At 58.3% G+C, this 17,169-nt stretch overlaps 1 protein-coding gene across 1 annotated transcript in view; it reads right to left on the minus strand.

The window, feature by feature from the left end:
• The window catches only part of DNAI1 (dynein axonemal intermediate chain 1), a 252,883-nt gene that overhangs the window by 110,243 nt on the left and 125,471 nt on the right, over positions 1-17,169 (minus strand). The window contains exons 18-19 of the mRNA XM_069745862.1: positions 5,108-5,256; positions 2,658-2,757 (exon numbers count right to left, since the gene is read on the minus strand). Of these exons, the coding sequence (XP_069601963.1) occupies positions 2,658-2,757; positions 5,108-5,256 (249 nt within the window). The remainder of the gene's footprint in view (positions 1-2,657; positions 2,758-5,107; positions 5,257-17,169) is intronic.

Consider the following 17,169-nt stretch of genomic DNA (forward strand, 5'->3'; position numbering starts at 1 on the left):
CGGTTACTGTATTTGGGGCCCTATAATGGTTGCTGTATTTGGGGCCCTATATCGGTTGCTGTATTTGGGGCCCTATATCGGTTACTGTATTTGGGGCCCTATAATGGTTGCTGTATTTGGGGCCCTATATCGGTTGCTGTATTTGGGGCCCTATATCGGTTACTGTATTTGGGGCCCTATATCGGTTACTGTATTTGGGGCCCTATAATGGTTGCTGTATTTGGGGCCAGGCTCCGATCACAGTATTACCCCCATCGTCCACACGTCCCATCCAGCGGCGTCTGCTCTCAGCTGTCTGAAGCGTTCTCGACTCCTCTGAGATCTGGTGAAGATCTCTTTATAACACACATCTTGTGAGTAATGGAGACCCCGGAGGGCAGATCGGGGGCCGAGCACATGATGGGACCGCGGGTAGGAACAGAGACTCCTCGCGGGCAGGAGCAGAGACTCCTCGCGGGCAGGAACAGAGACTCCTCGCGGGGAGGAACAGAGACTCCTCGCGGGCAGGAACAGAGACCCCTCGCGGGCAGGAACAGAGACCCCTCGCTGGCAGGAGCAGAGACCCCTCGCGGGCAGGAACAGAGACTCCTCGCGGGCAGGAACAGAGACTCCTCGCGGGCAGGAACAGAGACTCCTCGCGGGCAGGAACAGAGACTCCTCGCGGGCAGGAACAGAGACCCCTCGCGGGCAGGAACAGAGACCCCTCGCGGGCAGGAGCAGAGACCCCTCGCGGGCAGGAGCAGAGACCCCTCGCGGGCAGGAGCAGAGAACCCTCGCGGGCAGGAACAGAGACTTCTCGCGGGCAGGAACAGAGACTTCTCGCGGGCAGGAACAGAGACCCCTCGCTGGCAGGAGCAGAGACCCCTCGCGGGCAGGAACAGAGACCCCTCGCGGGCAGGAGCAGAGACCCCTCGCGGGCAGGAGCAGAGACCCCTCGCGGGCAGGAACAGAGACCCCTCGCGGGCAGGAACAGAGACCCCTCGCGGGCAGGAACAGAGACTCCTCGCGGGCCAGAGAAGGCCGCCGACGCTCCAGAGCAGAATCCATCACATGATAAAACACTTTGTGTCTTCAGTCGCCTCTAAGTGACTTTTATCCGCATTACTGAGGCCGTAATCGTGCCTCGATATTAACCCCTGCTGCTGCTGCCAGGCAGGAACCCTGAATTTCCCACTGGGAGAAGGCGCCATCATCCCTACACTCCACCTCCTACCATGCCAGATTCTTTTCCTGAGGAAGAACAGCTCTGGACCCCCTGAGGTCGCAGGACCACCAGCTGGAGACCACGCCATATTCTGCATGTGGACTACAAGCCCCATCATGTTCACTCTCAGCACGCCCCCATCTAGCCGCTTTGTTGCAGGGTCCCATCACTACTGTCTGTCAGTCTTTACTCCACTTTAGTCATTGTATGCATGACCCTGGAAGCCCCCCAGGTGCGGCCCCTCACTGTCCCCCTCCATACAGGTATGGACTCCCCGGAATGATTTCTTGATTTCTTACGATGGGGGTTATGGTGGGTAAGTGATAATGTGGGATGAGCAATTCCTGGTGGAGACGCCCAGACGGCCATCTACACCACGAGGAAGGAAATAAGATTATAGGAAGGAGGACGAGGAGGATGGTGGAGTCCGCGAAATCCAGGCAGTCACCCAGGGGAACTCACCAGAACACACAATACAAATGCGAGGATGAGGAGGAAAGCTGCGGGGAGGACGAGGCCAGAGAAGAAAGGAGGGATGGAGGAAAGTGCGACAGAAGAAAAGAAGGGAGAAATGAGGGGGGGGGGAGAAAGAAAGAAAGAAGGAAAGAAGGAAAGAAAAAAAAAAGGAAAGAAAGAAAGAAAGAAAGAAAGAAAGAAAGAAAGAAAGAAGGAAAAAAAGAGGAAAAAAAGGAAAGCAAGAAAGAGGGAAGGAAAGAAAAAAGAGGAAAGAAGGAAAAAGAAAGAGAAAAAAAGGAAGAAAGAAGGAAAGGAGAAATGAGAGGAGCAATGAAAAAAGGGAGAAATGAGGGGACGAATGAGGAGGAAGAGAGGAAGCAGAAGTGGGAGGAAGGAAAGAAGGAAGGAAAAAGAAAAAAGGAGAAATGAGGGAAGAAAAGGAAGTAAGGAAAGAAAGTAAGAAGGAAAAGAAACAAAGGTAGAAGGAAAAGAAGAAGGAAAGAAAGTAAAGGGAGAGCTGAGGGAAGGAAAGAAAAGGAAAGAGAAAATTAAGGATGTAAAGGAAAGGAATCAATGCAGAAAAGAAGGAAGGAGTAAATGAAGGATGAAAAGATGGATGGGAGGGATGAAGGAAGGAAGATCATAAGGAAGGAATAGAGGGAGGAAATGAAAAGAGGTGTGACTGATGGAGGGATCGCTGATACAATAACACTAATACCCGCAGGACAATAATGACTCCTCTGTAATAACAGTGTGACAGGACTCACATCTCCAGAGAACACAGCAGCACAGAGGGATTACAGCTCTGACCACAGCATGGTTTTGTTACAATGTATCAGTGCAGACAATGTTCTGTGTGCGAAACACCACATCACACACCGTCCTTCTGTTCTGGACTCCAGGATAATCAGGATATAAAATAATACATTGTAACAAACCATCAGCTGTGTGAGCTGACCAACAGACTGAAGTCCTGATCAGAGGTGGCGGTTCTTACCTTGCCATCCGTAGTAACCGCTGCAAACACGGTGGAGGAGTACGGCGCCCACGCCACGTCTCCCACGGCGGAGTTTAGGTCAAAAACGAACATGGGCTTCCTGCGGAGATGAAGGACGCGTCAGTGTCATCGGATGATCGGCGGGTGATTTACTGGATAAGATATCAGGAATCATCCCCGGAGACGTTAGCGGGGCTATCAGGGGATACATTGTAACAAACCATCAGCTGTGTGTGACGAGGACGGGGCAAGATACACTGTAACAACCCATCAGCTGTGAGTGAGGAGGACGGGGCAGGATACACTGTAACAACCCATCAGCTGTGAGTGACGAGGACGGGGCAGGATACACTAACAACCCATCAGCTGTGAGTGACGAGGACGGGGCAGGATACACTGTAACAACCCATCAGCTGTGAGTGACGAGGACGGGGCAGGATACACTAACAACCCATCAGCTGTGAGTGACAAGGACGGGGCAGGATACACTGTAACAACCCATCAGCTGTGAGTGACGAGGACGGGGCAGGATACACTGTAACAACCCATCAGCTGTCAGTGATGAGGACGAGGCAGGATACACTGTAACAACCCATCAGCTGTGAATGATGAGGACGGGGCAGGATACACTAACAACCCATCAGCTGTGAGTGAGGAGGACGGGGCAGGATACACTGTAACAACCCATCAGCTGTGAGTGACGAGGACGGGGCAGGATACACTGTAACAACCCATCAGCTGTGAGTGATGAGGACGGGGCAGGATACACTGTAACAACCTATCAGCTGTGAATGATGAGGACGGGGCAGGATACACTAACAACCCATCAGCTGTGAGTGAGGAGGACGGGGCAGGATACACTGTAACAACCCATCAGCTGTGAGTGACGAGGACGGGGCAGGATACACTGTAACAACCCATCAGCTGTGAGTGATGAGGACGGGGCAGGATACACTGTAACAACCCATCAGCTGTGAGTGACGAGGACGGGACAGGATACACTGTAACAACCCATCAGCTGTGAGTGAGGAGGACGGGGCAGGATACACTGTAACAACCCATCAGCTGTGAGTGACGAGGACGGGGCAGGATACACTGTAACAACCCATCAGCTGTGAGTGATGAGGACGGGGCAGGATACACTGTAACAACCCATCAGCTGTGAGTGACGAGGACGGGACAGGATACACTGTAACAACCCATCAGCTGTGAGTGAGGAGGACGGGGCAGGATACACTGTAACAACCCATCAGCTGTGAGTGACGAGGACGGGGCAGGATACACTGTAACAACCCATCAGCTGTGAGTGACGAGGACGGGGCAGGATACACTGTAACAACCCATCAGCTGTGAGTGACGAGGACGAGGCAGGATACACTGTAACAACCCATCAGCTGTGAGTGACAAGGACGGGGCAGGATACACTGTAACAACCCATCAGCTGTGAGTGAGGAGGACGGGGCAGGATACACTGTAACAACCCATCAGCTGTGAGTGAGGAGGACGAGGCAGGATACACTGTAACAACCCATCAGCTGTGAGTGACGAGGACGAGGCAGGATACACTGTAACAACCCATCAGCTGTGAATGATGAGGACGGGGCAGGATACACTGTAACAACCCATCAGCTGTGAGTGAGGAGGACGGGGCAGGATACACTGTAACAACCCATCAGCTGTGAGTGACGAGGACGGGGCAGGATACACTGTAACAATCCATCAGCTGTGAGTGACGAGGACGGGGCAGGATACACTGTAACAACCCATCAGCTGTGAGTGACGAGGACGGGGCAGGATACACTGTAACAACCCATCAGCTGTGAGTGACGAGGACGGGGCAGGATACACTGTAACAACCCATCAGCTGTGAGTGACGAGGACGGGGCAGGATACACTGTAACAACCCATCAGCTGTGAGTGAGAAGGACGGGGCAGGATACACTGTAACAACCCATCAGCTGTGAGTGAGGAGGACGGGGCAGGATACACTGTAACAACCCATCAGCTGTGAGTGAGGAGGACGGGGCAGGATACACTGTAACAACCCATCAGCTGTGAGTGATGAGGACGGGGCAGGATACACTGTAACAACCCATCAGCTGTGAGTGACCAGGACGGGGCAGGATACACTGTAACAACCCATCAGCTGTGAGTGACGAGGACGGGGCAGGATACACTGTAACAACCCATCAGCTGTGAGTGACGAGGACGGGGCAGGATACACTGTAACAACCCATCAGCTGTGAGTGATGAGGACGGGGCAGACACGATAGTAATGGCGTACAGAGGCGACGTGTCACAATCTGAGGGTCCGCACACTTTGGATCCCCCTTCCATTCCCGTGTGTCACATTGGGGCAGGGACCCCCACACCACACAGCTGTCAGTAACTACTCTGCATCCGGGGGTCTCTGGCAGATCGGGGGGATCTACGATGCCGGCAGGACATACTTGACGCTGTGTTCCCAGATCTTCACAGTCCAGTCAGAGCTGCAGGTGATGAAGACTTTGGGGTGAAATGGATTCCATCGCACGGTGTCCACCGCCATATTGTGCGCATCGAACGTGTCCAGGAACTGGCTGGAATACGCCTTCGAGCACTGTCAGAAATAAAGAGACATCCGATAAGAGACGGCAGCAGAGCGCGGGTACAGACTGGCAGAGAGCAGGTGTAGTGCTGCCCTGATATGCTGAGCCTATGCCCAACTGCTCCTCAAGGAGACAGAACCAGAGATGGCAGCAGAGCGCGGGTACAGACTGGCAGAGCGCAGGTGTAGTGCTGCCCTGACATGCTGAGCCTGTGCCCAACTGCTCCTCAAGGGGACAGAACCAGAGATGGCAGCAGAGCGCGGGTACAGAGCGGCAGAGAGCAGGTGTAGTGCTGCCCTGACATGCTGAGCCTATGCCCAACTGCTCCTCAAGGGGACAGAACCAGAGATGGCAGCAGAGCGCGGGTACAGACCGGCAGAGAGCAGGTGTAGTGCTGCCCTGACATGCTGAGCCTGTGCCCAACTGCTCCTCAAGGAGACAGAACCAGAGATGGCAGCAGAGCGCGGGTACAGACTGGCAGAGAGCAGGTGTAGTGCTGCCCTGACATGCTGAGCCTGTGCCCAACTGCTCCTCAAGGAGACAGAACCAGAGATGGCAGCAGAGCGCGGGTACAGACCGGCAGAGAGCAGGTGTAGTGCTGCCCTGACATGCTGAGCCTATGCCCAACTGCTCCTCAAGGGGACAGAACCAGAGATGGCAGCAGAGCGCGGGTACAGACTGGCAGAGAGCAGGTGTAGTGCTGCCCTGACATGCTGAGCCTATGCCCAACTGCTCCTCAAGGGGACAGAACCAGAGATGGCAGCAGAGCGCGGGTACAGACCGGCAGAGAGCAGGTGTAGTGCTGCCCTGACATGCTGAGCCTGTGCCCAACTGCTCCTCAAGGAGACAGAACCAGAGATGGCAGCAGAGCGCGGGTACAGACTGGCAGAGAGCAGGTGTAGTGCTGCCCTGACATGCTGAGCCTGTGCCCAACTGCTCCTCAAGGGGACAGAACCAGAGATGGCAGCAGAGCGCGGGTACAGAGCGGCAGAGAGCAGGTGTAGTGCTGCCCTGACATGCTGAGCCTGTGCCCAACTGCTCCTCAAGGAGACAGAACCAGAGATGGCAGCAGAGCGCGGGTACAGACTGGCAGAGAGCAGGTGTAGTGCTGCCCTGACATGCTGAGCCTGTGCCCAACTGCTCCTCAAGGGGACAGAACCAGAGATGGCAGCAGAGCGCGGGTACAGAGCGGCAGAGCGCAGGTGTAGTGCTGCCCTGACATGCTGAGCCTGTGCCCAACTGCTCCTCAAGGGGACAGAACCAGAGATGGCAGCAGAGCGCGGGTACAGAGCGGCAGAGAGCAGGTGTAGTGCTGCCCTGATATGCTGAGCCTATGCCCAACTGCTCCTCAAGGGGACAGAACCAGAGATGGCAGCAGAGCGCGGGTACAGACCGGCAGAGAGCAGGTGTAGTGCTGCCCTGACATGCTGAGCCTATGCCCAACTGCTCCTCAAGGGGACAGAACCAGAGATGGCAGCAGAGCGCGGGTACAGACCGGCAGAGAGCAGGTGTAGTGCTGCCCTGACATGCTGAGCCTATGCCCAACTGCTCCTCAAGGGGACAGAACCAGAGATGGCAGCAGAGCACGGGTACAGACTGGCAGAGAGCAGGTGTAGTGCTGCCCTGACATGCTGAGCCTGTGCCCAACTGCTCCTCAAGGAGAACAGAACCAGAGACGGCAGCAGAGCGCGGGTACAGACTGGCAGGGAGCAGGTGTAGTGCTGCCCTGACATGCTGAGCCTGTGCCCAACTGCTCCTCAAGGGGACAGAACCAGAGATGGCAGCAGAGCGCGGGTACAGAGCGGCAGAGAGCAGGTGTAGTGCTGCCCTGACATGCTGAGCCTATGCCCAACTGCTCCTCAAGGGGACAGAACCAGAGATGGCAGCAGAGCGCGGGTACAGACCGGCAGAGAGCAGGTGTAGTGCTGCTCTGACATGCTGAGCCTATGCCCAACTGCTCCTCAAGGAGACAGAACCAGAGATGGCAGCAGAGCGCGGGTACAGAGCGGCAGAGAGCAGGTGTAGTGCTGCCCTGACATGCTGAGCCTATGCCCAACTGCTCCTCAAGGGGACAGAACCAGAGATGGCAGCAGAGCGCGGGTACAGAGCGGCAGAGAGCAGGTGTAGTGCCGCCCTGACATGCTGAGCCTATGCCCAACTGCTCCTCAAGGAGACAGAACCAGAGATGGCAGCAGAGCGCGGGTACAGACCGGCAGAGAGCAGGTGTAGTGCCGCCCTGACATGCTGAGCCTATGCCCAACTGCTCCTCAAGGGGACAGAACCAGAGATGGCAGCAGAGCGCGGGTACAGAGCGGCAGAGAGCAGGTGTAGTGCCGCCCTGACATGCTGAGCCTATGCCCAACTGCTCCTCAAGAGGACAGAACCAGAGATGGCAGCAGAGCGCGGGTACAGACTGGCAGAGAGCAGGTGTAGTGCCGCCCTGACATGCTGAGCCTATGCCCAACTGCTCCTCAAGGAGACAGAACCAGAGATGGCAGCAGAGCGCGGGTACAGACCGGCAGAGAGCAGGTGTAGTGCTGCCCTGACATGCTGAGCCTGTGCCCAACTGCTCCTCAAGGGGACAGAACCAGAGATGGCAGCAGAGCGCGGGTACAGAGCGGCAGAGAGCAGGTGTAGTGCTGCCCTGACATGCTGAGCCTATGCCCAACTGCTCCTCAAGGGGACAGAACCAGAGATGGCAGCAGAGCGCGGGTACAGACCGGCAGAGAGCAGGTGTAGTGCTGCACTGACATGCTGAGCCTATGCCCAACTGCTCCTCAAGGGGACAGAACCAGAGATGGCAGCAGAGCGCGGGTACAGACCGGCAGAGAGCAGGTGTAGTGCTGCCCTGACATGCTGAGCCTATGCCCAACTGCTCCTCAAGGAGAACAGAACCAGAGACGGCAGCAGAGCGCGGGTACAGACTGGCAGAGAGCAGGTGTAGTGCTGCCCTGACATGCTGAGCCTGTGCCCAACTGCCCCTCAAGGGGACAGAACCAGAGATGGCAGCAGAGCGCGGGTACAGACTGGCAGAGAGCAGGTGTAGTGCTGCCCTGACATGCTGAGCCTGTGCCCAACTGCTCCTCAAGGAGAACAGAACCAGAGACGGCAGCAGAGCGCGGGTACAGACTGGCAGAGAGCAGGTGTAGTGCTGCCCTGACATGCTGAGCCTGTGCCCAACTGCTCCTCAAGGAGAACAGAACCAGAGACGGCAGCAGAGCGCGGGTACAGACTGGCAGAGAGCAGGTGTAGTGCTGCCCTGACATGCTGAGCCTGTGCCCAACTGCTCCTCAAGGAGAACAGAACCAGAGACGGCAGCAGAGCGCGGGTACAGACTGGCAGAGAGCAGGTGTAGTGCTGCACTGACATGCTGAGCCTATGCCCAACTGCTCCTCAAGGGGACAGAACCAGAGATGGCAGCAGAGCGCGGGTACAGACCGGCAGAGAGCAGGTGTAGTGCTGCCCTGACATGCTGAGCCTATGCCCAACTGCTCCTCAAGGAGAACAGAACCAGAGACGGCAGCAGAGCGCGGGTACAGACTGGCAGAGAGCAGGTGTAGTGCTGCACTGACATGCTGAGCCTATGCCCAACTGCTCCTCAAGGGGACAGAACCAGAGATGGCAGCAGAGCGCGGGTACAGACCGGCAGAGAGCAGGTGTAGTGCTGCCCTGACATGCTGAGCCTATGCCCAACTGCTCCTCAAGGAGACAGAACCAGAGATGGCAGCAGAGCGCGGGTACAGAGCGGCAGAGAGCAGGTGTAGTGCTGCCCTGACATGCTGAGCCTATGCCCAACTGCTCCTCAAGGAGACAGAACCAGAGATGGCAGCAGAGCGCGGGTACAGACTGGCAGAGAGCAGGTGTAGTGCTGCCCTGACATGCTGAGCCTATGCCCAACTGCTCCTCAAGGGGACAGAACCAGAGACGTCAGCAGAGCGCGGGTACAGAGCGGCAGAGAGCAGGTGTAGTGCTGCCCTGACATGCTGAGCCTATGCCCAACTGCTCCTCAAGGGGACAGAACCAGAGACGGCAGCAGAGCGCGGGTACAGACTGGCAGAGAGCAGGTGTAGTGCTGCCCTGACATGCTGAGCCTATGCCCAACTGCTCCTCAAGGGGACAGAACCAGAGATGGCAGCAGAGCGCAGGTACAGAGCGGCAGAGAGCAGGTGTAGTGCCGCCCTGACATGCTGAGCCTATGCCCAACTGCTCCTCAAGGAGAACAGAACCAGAGATGGCAGCAGAGCGCGGGTACAGACCGGCAGAGAGCAGGTGTAGTGCTGCCATGACATGCTGAGCCTATGCCCAACTGCTCCTCAAGGGGACAGAACCAGAGATGGCAGCAGAGCGCGGGTACAGAGCGGCAGAGAGCAGGTGTAGTGCTGCCCTGACATGCTGAGCCTATGCCCAACTGCTCCTCAAGGGGACAGAACCAGAGATGGCAGCAGAGCGCGGGTACAGACTGGCAGAGAGCAGGTGTAGTGCTGCCCTGACATGCTGAGCCTGTGCCCAACTGCTCCTCAAGGGGACAGAACCAGAGATGGCAGCAGAGCGCGGGTACAGAGCGGCAGAGCGCAGGTGTAGTGCCGCCCTGATATGCTGAGCCTGTGCCCAACTGCTCCTCAAGGGGACAGAACCAGAGATGGCAGCAGAGCGCGGGTACAGAGCGGCAGAGAGCAGGTGTAGTGCTGCCCTGACATGCTGAGCCTATGCCCAACTGCTCCTCAAGGGGACAGAACCAGAGATGGCAGCAGAGCGCGGGTACAGAGCGGCAGAGAGCAGGTGTAGTGCTGCCCTGACATGCTGAGCCTATGCCCAACTGCTCCTCAAGGGGACAGAACCAGAGATGGCAGCAGAGCGCGGGTACAGAGCGGCAGAGCGCAGGTGTAGTGCTGCCCTGACATGCTGAGCCTGTGCCCAACTGCTCCTCAAGGGGACAGAACCAGAGATGGCAGCAGAGCGCGGGTACAGACTGGCAGAGAGCAGGTGTAGTGCCGCCCTGATATGCTGAGCCTGTGCCCAACTGCTCCTCAAGGGGACAGAACCAGAGACGGCAGCAGAGCGCGGGTACAGACCGGCAGAGAGCAGGTGTAGTGCTGCCCTGACATGCTGAGCCTGTGCCCAACTGCTCCTCAAGGGGACAGAACCAGAGATGGCAGCAGAGCGCGGGTACAGAGCAGCAGAGAGCAGGTGTAGTGCTGCCCTGACATGCTGAGCCTGTGCCCAACTGCTCCTCAAGGGGACAGAACCAGAGATGGCAGCAGAGCGCGGGTACAGACTGGCAGAGAGCAGGTGTAGTGCTGCCCTGACATGCTGAGCCTATGCCCAACTGCTCCTCAAGGAGACAGAACCAGAGATGGCAGCAGAGCGCGGGTACAGACCGGCAGAGAGCAGGTGTAGTGCTGCCCTGACATGCTGAGCCTATGCCCAACTGCTCCTCAAGGAGACAGAACCAGAGATGGCAGCAGAGCGCGGGTACAGACCGGCAGAGAGCAGGTGTAGTGCTGCCCTGACATGCTGAGCCTATGCCCAACTGCTCCTCAAGGGGACAGAACCAGAGATGGCAGCAGAGCGCGGGTACAGAGCGGCAGAGAGCAGGTGTAGTGCTGCCCTGACATGCTGAGCCTGTGCCCAACTGCTCCTCAAGGAGACAGAACCAGAGATGGCAGCAGAGCGCGGGTACAGACCGGCAGAGAGCAGGTGTAGTGCTGCCCTGACATGCTGAGCCTATGCCCAACTGCTCCTCAAGGGGACAGAACCAGAGATGGCAGCAGAGCGCGGGTACAGACTGGCAGAGAGCAGGTGTAGTGCTGCCCTGACATGCTGAGCCTATGCCCAACTGCTCCTCAAGGGGACAGAACCAGAGATGGCAGCAGAGCGCGGGTACAGACCGGCAGAGAGCAGGTGTAGTGCTGCCCTGACATGCTGAGCCTGTGCCCAACTGCTCCTCAAGGAGACAGAACCAGAGATGGCAGCAGAGCGCGGGTACAGACTGGCAGAGAGCAGGTGTAGTGCTGCCCTGACATGCTGAGCCTGTGCCCAACTGCTCCTCAAGGGGACAGAACCAGAGATGGCAGCAGAGCGCGGGTACAGAGCGGCAGAGAGCAGGTGTAGTGCTGCCCTGACATGCTGAGCCTGTGCCCAACTGCTCCTCAAGGAGACAGAACCAGAGATGGCAGCAGAGCGCGGGTACAGACTGGCAGAGAGCAGGTGTAGTGCTGCCCTGACATGCTGAGCCTGTGCCCAACTGCTCCTCAAGGGGACAGAACCAGAGATGGCAGCAGAGCGCGGGTACAGAGCGGCAGAGCGCAGGTGTAGTGCTGCCCTGACATGCTGAGCCTGTGCCCAACTGCTCCTCAAGGGGACAGAACCAGAGATGGCAGCAGAGCGCGGGTACAGAGCGGCAGAGAGCAGGTGTAGTGCTGCCCTGATATGCTGAGCCTATGCCCAACTGCTCCTCAAGGGGACAGAACCAGAGATGGCAGCAGAGCGCGGGTACAGACCGGCAGAGAGCAGGTGTAGTGCTGCCCTGACATGCTGAGCCTATGCCCAACTGCTCCTCAAGGGGACAGAACCAGAGATGGCAGCAGAGCGCGGGTACAGACCGGCAGAGAGCAGGTGTAGTGCTGCCCTGACATGCTGAGCCTATGCCCAACTGCTCCTCAAGGGGACAGAACCAGAGATGGCAGCAGAGCACGGGTACAGACTGGCAGAGAGCAGGTGTAGTGCTGCCCTGACATGCTGAGCCTGTGCCCAACTGCTCCTCAAGGAGAACAGAACCAGAGACGGCAGCAGAGCGCGGGTACAGACTGGCAGGGAGCAGGTGTAGTGCTGCCCTGACATGCTGAGCCTGTGCCCAACTGCTCCTCAAGGGGACAGAACCAGAGATGGCAGCAGAGCGCGGGTACAGAGCGGCAGAGAGCAGGTGTAGTGCCGCCCTGACATGCTGAGCCTATGCCCAACTGCTCCTCAAGGAGACAGAACCAGAGATGGCAGCAGAGCGCGGGTACAGACCGGCAGAGAGCAGGTGTAGTGCCGCCCTGACATGCTGAGCCTATGCCCAACTGCTCCTCAAGGGGACAGAACCAGAGATGGCAGCAGAGCGCGGGTACAGAGCGGCAGAGAGCAGGTGTAGTGCTGCCCTGACATGCTGAGCCTATGCCCAACTGCTCCTCAAGAGGACAGAACCAGAGATGGCAGCAGAGCGCGGGTACAGACTGGCAGAGAGCAGGTGTAGTGCCGCCCTGACATGCTGAGCCTATGCCCAACTGCTCCTCAAGGAGACAGAACCAGAGATGGCAGCAGAGCGCGGGTACAGACCGGCAGAGAGCAGGTGTAGTGCTGCCCTGACATGCTGAGCCTGTGCCCAACTGCTCCTCAAGGGGACAGAACCAGAGATGGCAGCAGAGCGCGGGTACAGAGCGGCAGAGAGCAGGTGTAGTGCTGCCCTGACATGCTGAGCCTATGCCCAACTGCTCCTCAAGGGGACAGAACCAGAGATGGCAGCAGAGCGCGGGTACAGACCGGCAGAGAGCAGGTGTAGTGCTGCACTGACATGCTGAGCCTATGCCCAACTGCTCCTCAAGGGGACAGAACCAGAGATGGCAGCAGAGCGCGGGTACAGACCGGCAGAGAGCAGGTGTAGTGCTGCCCTGACATGCTGAGCCTATGCCCAACTGCTCCTCAAGGAGAACAGAACCAGAGACGGCAGCAGAGCGCGGGTACAGACTGGCAGAGAGCAGGTGTAGTGCTGCCCTGACATGCTGAGCCTGTGCCCAACTGCCCCTCAAGGGGACAGAACCAGAGATGGCAGCAGAGCGCGGGTACAGACTGGCAGAGAGCAGGTGTAGTGCTGCCCTGACATGCTGAGCCTGTGCCCAACTGCTCCTCAAGGGGACAGAACCAGAGATGGCAGCAGAGCGCGGGTACAGAGCGGCAGAGAGCAGGTGTAGTGCTGCCCTGACATGCTGAGCCTGTGCCCAACTGCTCCTCAAGGAGAACAGAACCAGAGACGGCAGCAGAGCGCGGGTACAGACTGGCAGAGAGCAGGTGTAGTGCTGCCCTGACATGCTGAGCCTGTGCCCAACTGCTCCTCAAGGAGAACAGAACCAGAGACGGCAGCAGAGCGCGGGTACAGACTGGCAGAGAGCAGGTGTAGTGCTGCCCTGACATGCTGAGCCTGTGCCCAACTGCTCCTCAAGGAGAACAGAACCAGAGACGGCAGCAGAGCGCGGGTACAGACTGGCAGAGAGCAGGTGTAGTGCTGCACTGACATGCTGAGCCTATGCCCAACTGCTCCTCAAGGGGACAGAACCAGAGATGGCAGCAGAGCGCGGGTACAGACCGGCAGAGAGCAGGTGTAGTGCTGCCCTGACATGCTGAGCCTATGCCCAACTGCTCCTCAAGGAGAACAGAACCAGAGACGGCAGCAGAGCGCGGGTACAGACTGGCAGAGAGCAGGTGTAGTGCTGCACTGACATGCTGAGCCTATGCCCAACTGCTCCTCAAGGGGACAGAACCAGAGATGGCAGCAGAGCGCGGGTACAGACCGGCAGAGAGCAGGTGTAGTGCTGCCCTGACATGCTGAGCCTATGCCCAACTGCTCCTCAAGGAGACAGAACCAGAGATGGCAGCAGAGCGCGGGTACAGAGCGGCAGAGAGCAGGTGTAGTGCTGCCCTGACATGCTGAGCCTATGCCCAACTGCTCCTCAAGGGGACAGAACCAGAGACGTCAGCAGAGCGCGGGTACAGAGCGGCAGAGAGCAGGTGTAGTGCTGCCCTGACATGCTGAGCCTATGCCCAACTGCTCCTCAAGGGGACAGAACCAGAGATGGCAGCAGAGCGCGGGTACAGACTGGCAGAGAGCAGGTGTAGTGCTGCCCTGACATGCTGAGCCTATGCCCAACTGCTCCTCAAGGGGACAGAACCAGAGATGGCAGCAGAGCGCAGGTACAGAGCGGCAGAGAGCAGGTGTAGTGCCGCCCTGACATGCTGAGCCTATGCCCAACTGCTCCTCAAGGAGAACAGAACCAGAGATGGCAGCAGAGCGCGGGTACAGACCGGCAGAGAGCAGGTGTAGTGCTGCCATGACATGCTGAGCCTATGCCCAACTGCTCCTCAAGGGGACAGAACCAGAGATGGCAGCAGAGCGCGGGTACAGAGCGGCAGAGAGCAGGTGTAGTGCTGCCCTGACATGCTGAGCCTATGCCCAACTGCTCCTCAAGGGGACAGAACCAGAGATGGCAGCAGAGCGCGGGTACAGACTGGCAGAGAGCAGGTGTAGTGCTGCCCTGACATGCTGAGCCTGTGCCCAACTGCTCCTCAAGGGGACAGAACCAGAGATGGCAGCAGAGCGCGGGTACAGAGCGGCAGAGCGCAGGTGTAGTGCCGCCCTGATATGCTGAGCCTGTGCCCAACTGCTCCTCAAGGGGACAGAACCAGAGATGGCAGCAGAGCGCGGGTACAGAGCGGCAGAGCGCAGGTGTAGTGCTGCCCTGACATGCTGAGCCTATGCCCAACTGCTCCTCAAGGGGACAGAACCAGAGATGGCAGCAGAGCGCGGGTACAGAGCGGCAGAGAGCAGGTGTAGTGCTGCCCTGACATGCTGAGCCTATGCCCAACTGCTCCTCAAGGGGACAGAACCAGAGATGGCAGCAGAGCGCGGGTACAGAGCGGCAGAGCGCAGGTGTAGTGCTGCCCTGACATGCTGAGCCTGTGCCCAACTGCTCCTCAAGGGGACAGAACCAGAGATGGCAGCAGAGCGCGGGTACAGACTGGCAGAGAGCAGGTGTAGTGCCGCCCTGATATGCTGAGCCTGTGCCCAACTGCTCCTCAAGGGGACAGAACCAGAGACGGCAGCAGAGCGCGGGTACAGACCGGCAGAGAGCAGGTGTAGTGCTGCCCTGACATGCTGAGCCTGTGCCCAACTGCTCCTCAAGGGGACAGAACCAGAGATGGCAGCAGAGCGCGGGTACAGAGCGGCAGAGAGCAGGTGTAGTGCTGCCCTGACATGCTGAGCCTGTGCCCAACTGCTCCTCAAGGGGACAGAACCAGAGATGGCAGCAGAGCGCGGGTACAGACTGGCAGAGAGCAGGTGTAGTGCTGCCCTGACATGCTGAGCCTATGCCCAACTGCTCCTCAAGGAGACAGAACCAGAGATGGCAGCAGAGCGCGGGTACAGACCGGCAGAGAGCAGGTGTAGTGCTGCCCTGACATGCTGAGCCTATGCCCAACTGCTCCTCAAGGGGACAGAACCAGAGATGGCAGCAGAGCGCGGGTACAGAGCGGCAGAGAGCAGGTGTAGTGCTGCCCTGACATGCTGAGCCTATGCCCAACTGCTCCTCAAGGGGACAGAACCAGAGATGGCAGCAGAGCACGGGTACAGAGCGGCAGAGAGCAGGTGTAGTGCTGCCCTGACATGCTGAGCCTATGCCCAACTGCTCCTCAAGGGGACAGAACCAGAGATGGCAGCAGAGCGCGGGTACAGAGCGGCAGAGAGCAGGTGTAGTGCTGCCCTGACATGCTGAGCCTGTGCCCAACTGCTCCTCAAGGGGACAGAACCAGAGATGGCAGCAGAGCGCGGGTACAGACTGGCAGAGAGCAGGTGTAGTGCTGCCCTGACATGCTGAGCCTATGCCCAACTGCTCCTCAAGGAGACAGAACCAGAGATGGCAGCAGAGCGCGGGTACAGACCGGCAGAGAGCAGGTGTAGTGCTGCCCTGACATGCTGAGCCTATGCCCAACTGCTCCTCAAGGAGACAGAACCAGAGATGGCAGCAGAGCGCGGGTACAGACCGGCAGAGAGCAGGTGTAGTGCTGCCCTGACATGCTGAGCCTATGCCCAACTGCTCCTCAAGGAGACAGAACCAGAGATGGCAGCAGAGCGCGGGTACAGAGCGGCAGAGAGCAGGTGTAGTGCTGCCCTGACATGCTGAGCCTGTGCCCAACTGCTCCTCAAGGGGACAGAACCAGAGATGGCAGCAGAGCGCGGGTACAGACTGGCAGAGAGCAGGTGTAGTGCTGCCCTGACATGCTGAGCCTATGCCCAACTGCTCCTCAAGGAGACAGAACCAGAGATGGCAGCAGAGCGCGGGTACAGACCGGCAGAGAGCAGGTGTAGTGCTGCACTGACATGCTGAGCCTATGCCCAACTGCTCCTCAAGGAGACAGAACCAGAGATGGCAGCAGAGCGCGGGTACAGAGCGGCAGAGAGCAGGTGTAGTGCTGCCCTGACATGCTGAGCCTGTGCCCAACTGCTCCTCAAGGGGACAGAACCAGAGATGGCAGCAGAGCGCGGGTACAGACCGGCAGAGAGCAGGTGTAGTGCTGCCCTGACATGCTGAGCCTATGCCCAACTGCTCCTCAAGGAGAACAGAACCAGAGACGGCAGCAGAGCGCGGGTACAGACTGGCAGAGAGCAGGTGTAGTGCTGCCCTGACATGCTGAGCCTATGCCCAACTGCTCCTCAAGGAGACAGAACCAGAGATGGCAGCAGAGCGCGGGTACAGACCGGCAGAGAGCAGTTGTAGTGCTGCCCTGACATGCTGAGCCTATGCCCAACTGCTCCTCAAGGGGACAGAACCAGAGATGGCAGCAGAGCGCGGGTACAGACTGGCAGAGAGCAGGTGTAGTGCTGCCCTGACATGCTGAGCCTATGCCCAACTGCTCCTCAAGGGGACAGAACCAGAGACGTCAGCAGAGCGCGGGTACAGAGCGGCAGAGAGCAGGTGTAGTGCTGCCCTGACATGCTGAGCCTATGCCCAACTGCTCCTCAAGGGGACAGAACCAGAGATGGCAGCAGAGCGCGGGTACAGAGCGGCAGAGAGCAGGTGTAGTGCTGCCCTGACATGCTGAGCCTATGCCCAACTGCTCCTCAATGAGATAGAACCAGAGATGGCAGCAGAGCGCGGGTACAGAGCGGCAGAGAG

Source organism: Ranitomeya imitator, chromosome 1 (genome assembly GCF_032444005.1).
Source record: "Ranitomeya imitator isolate aRanImi1 chromosome 1, aRanImi1.pri, whole genome shotgun sequence".
Taxonomy (NCBI): Eukaryota; Metazoa; Chordata; class Amphibia; order Anura; family Dendrobatidae; genus Ranitomeya; species Ranitomeya imitator.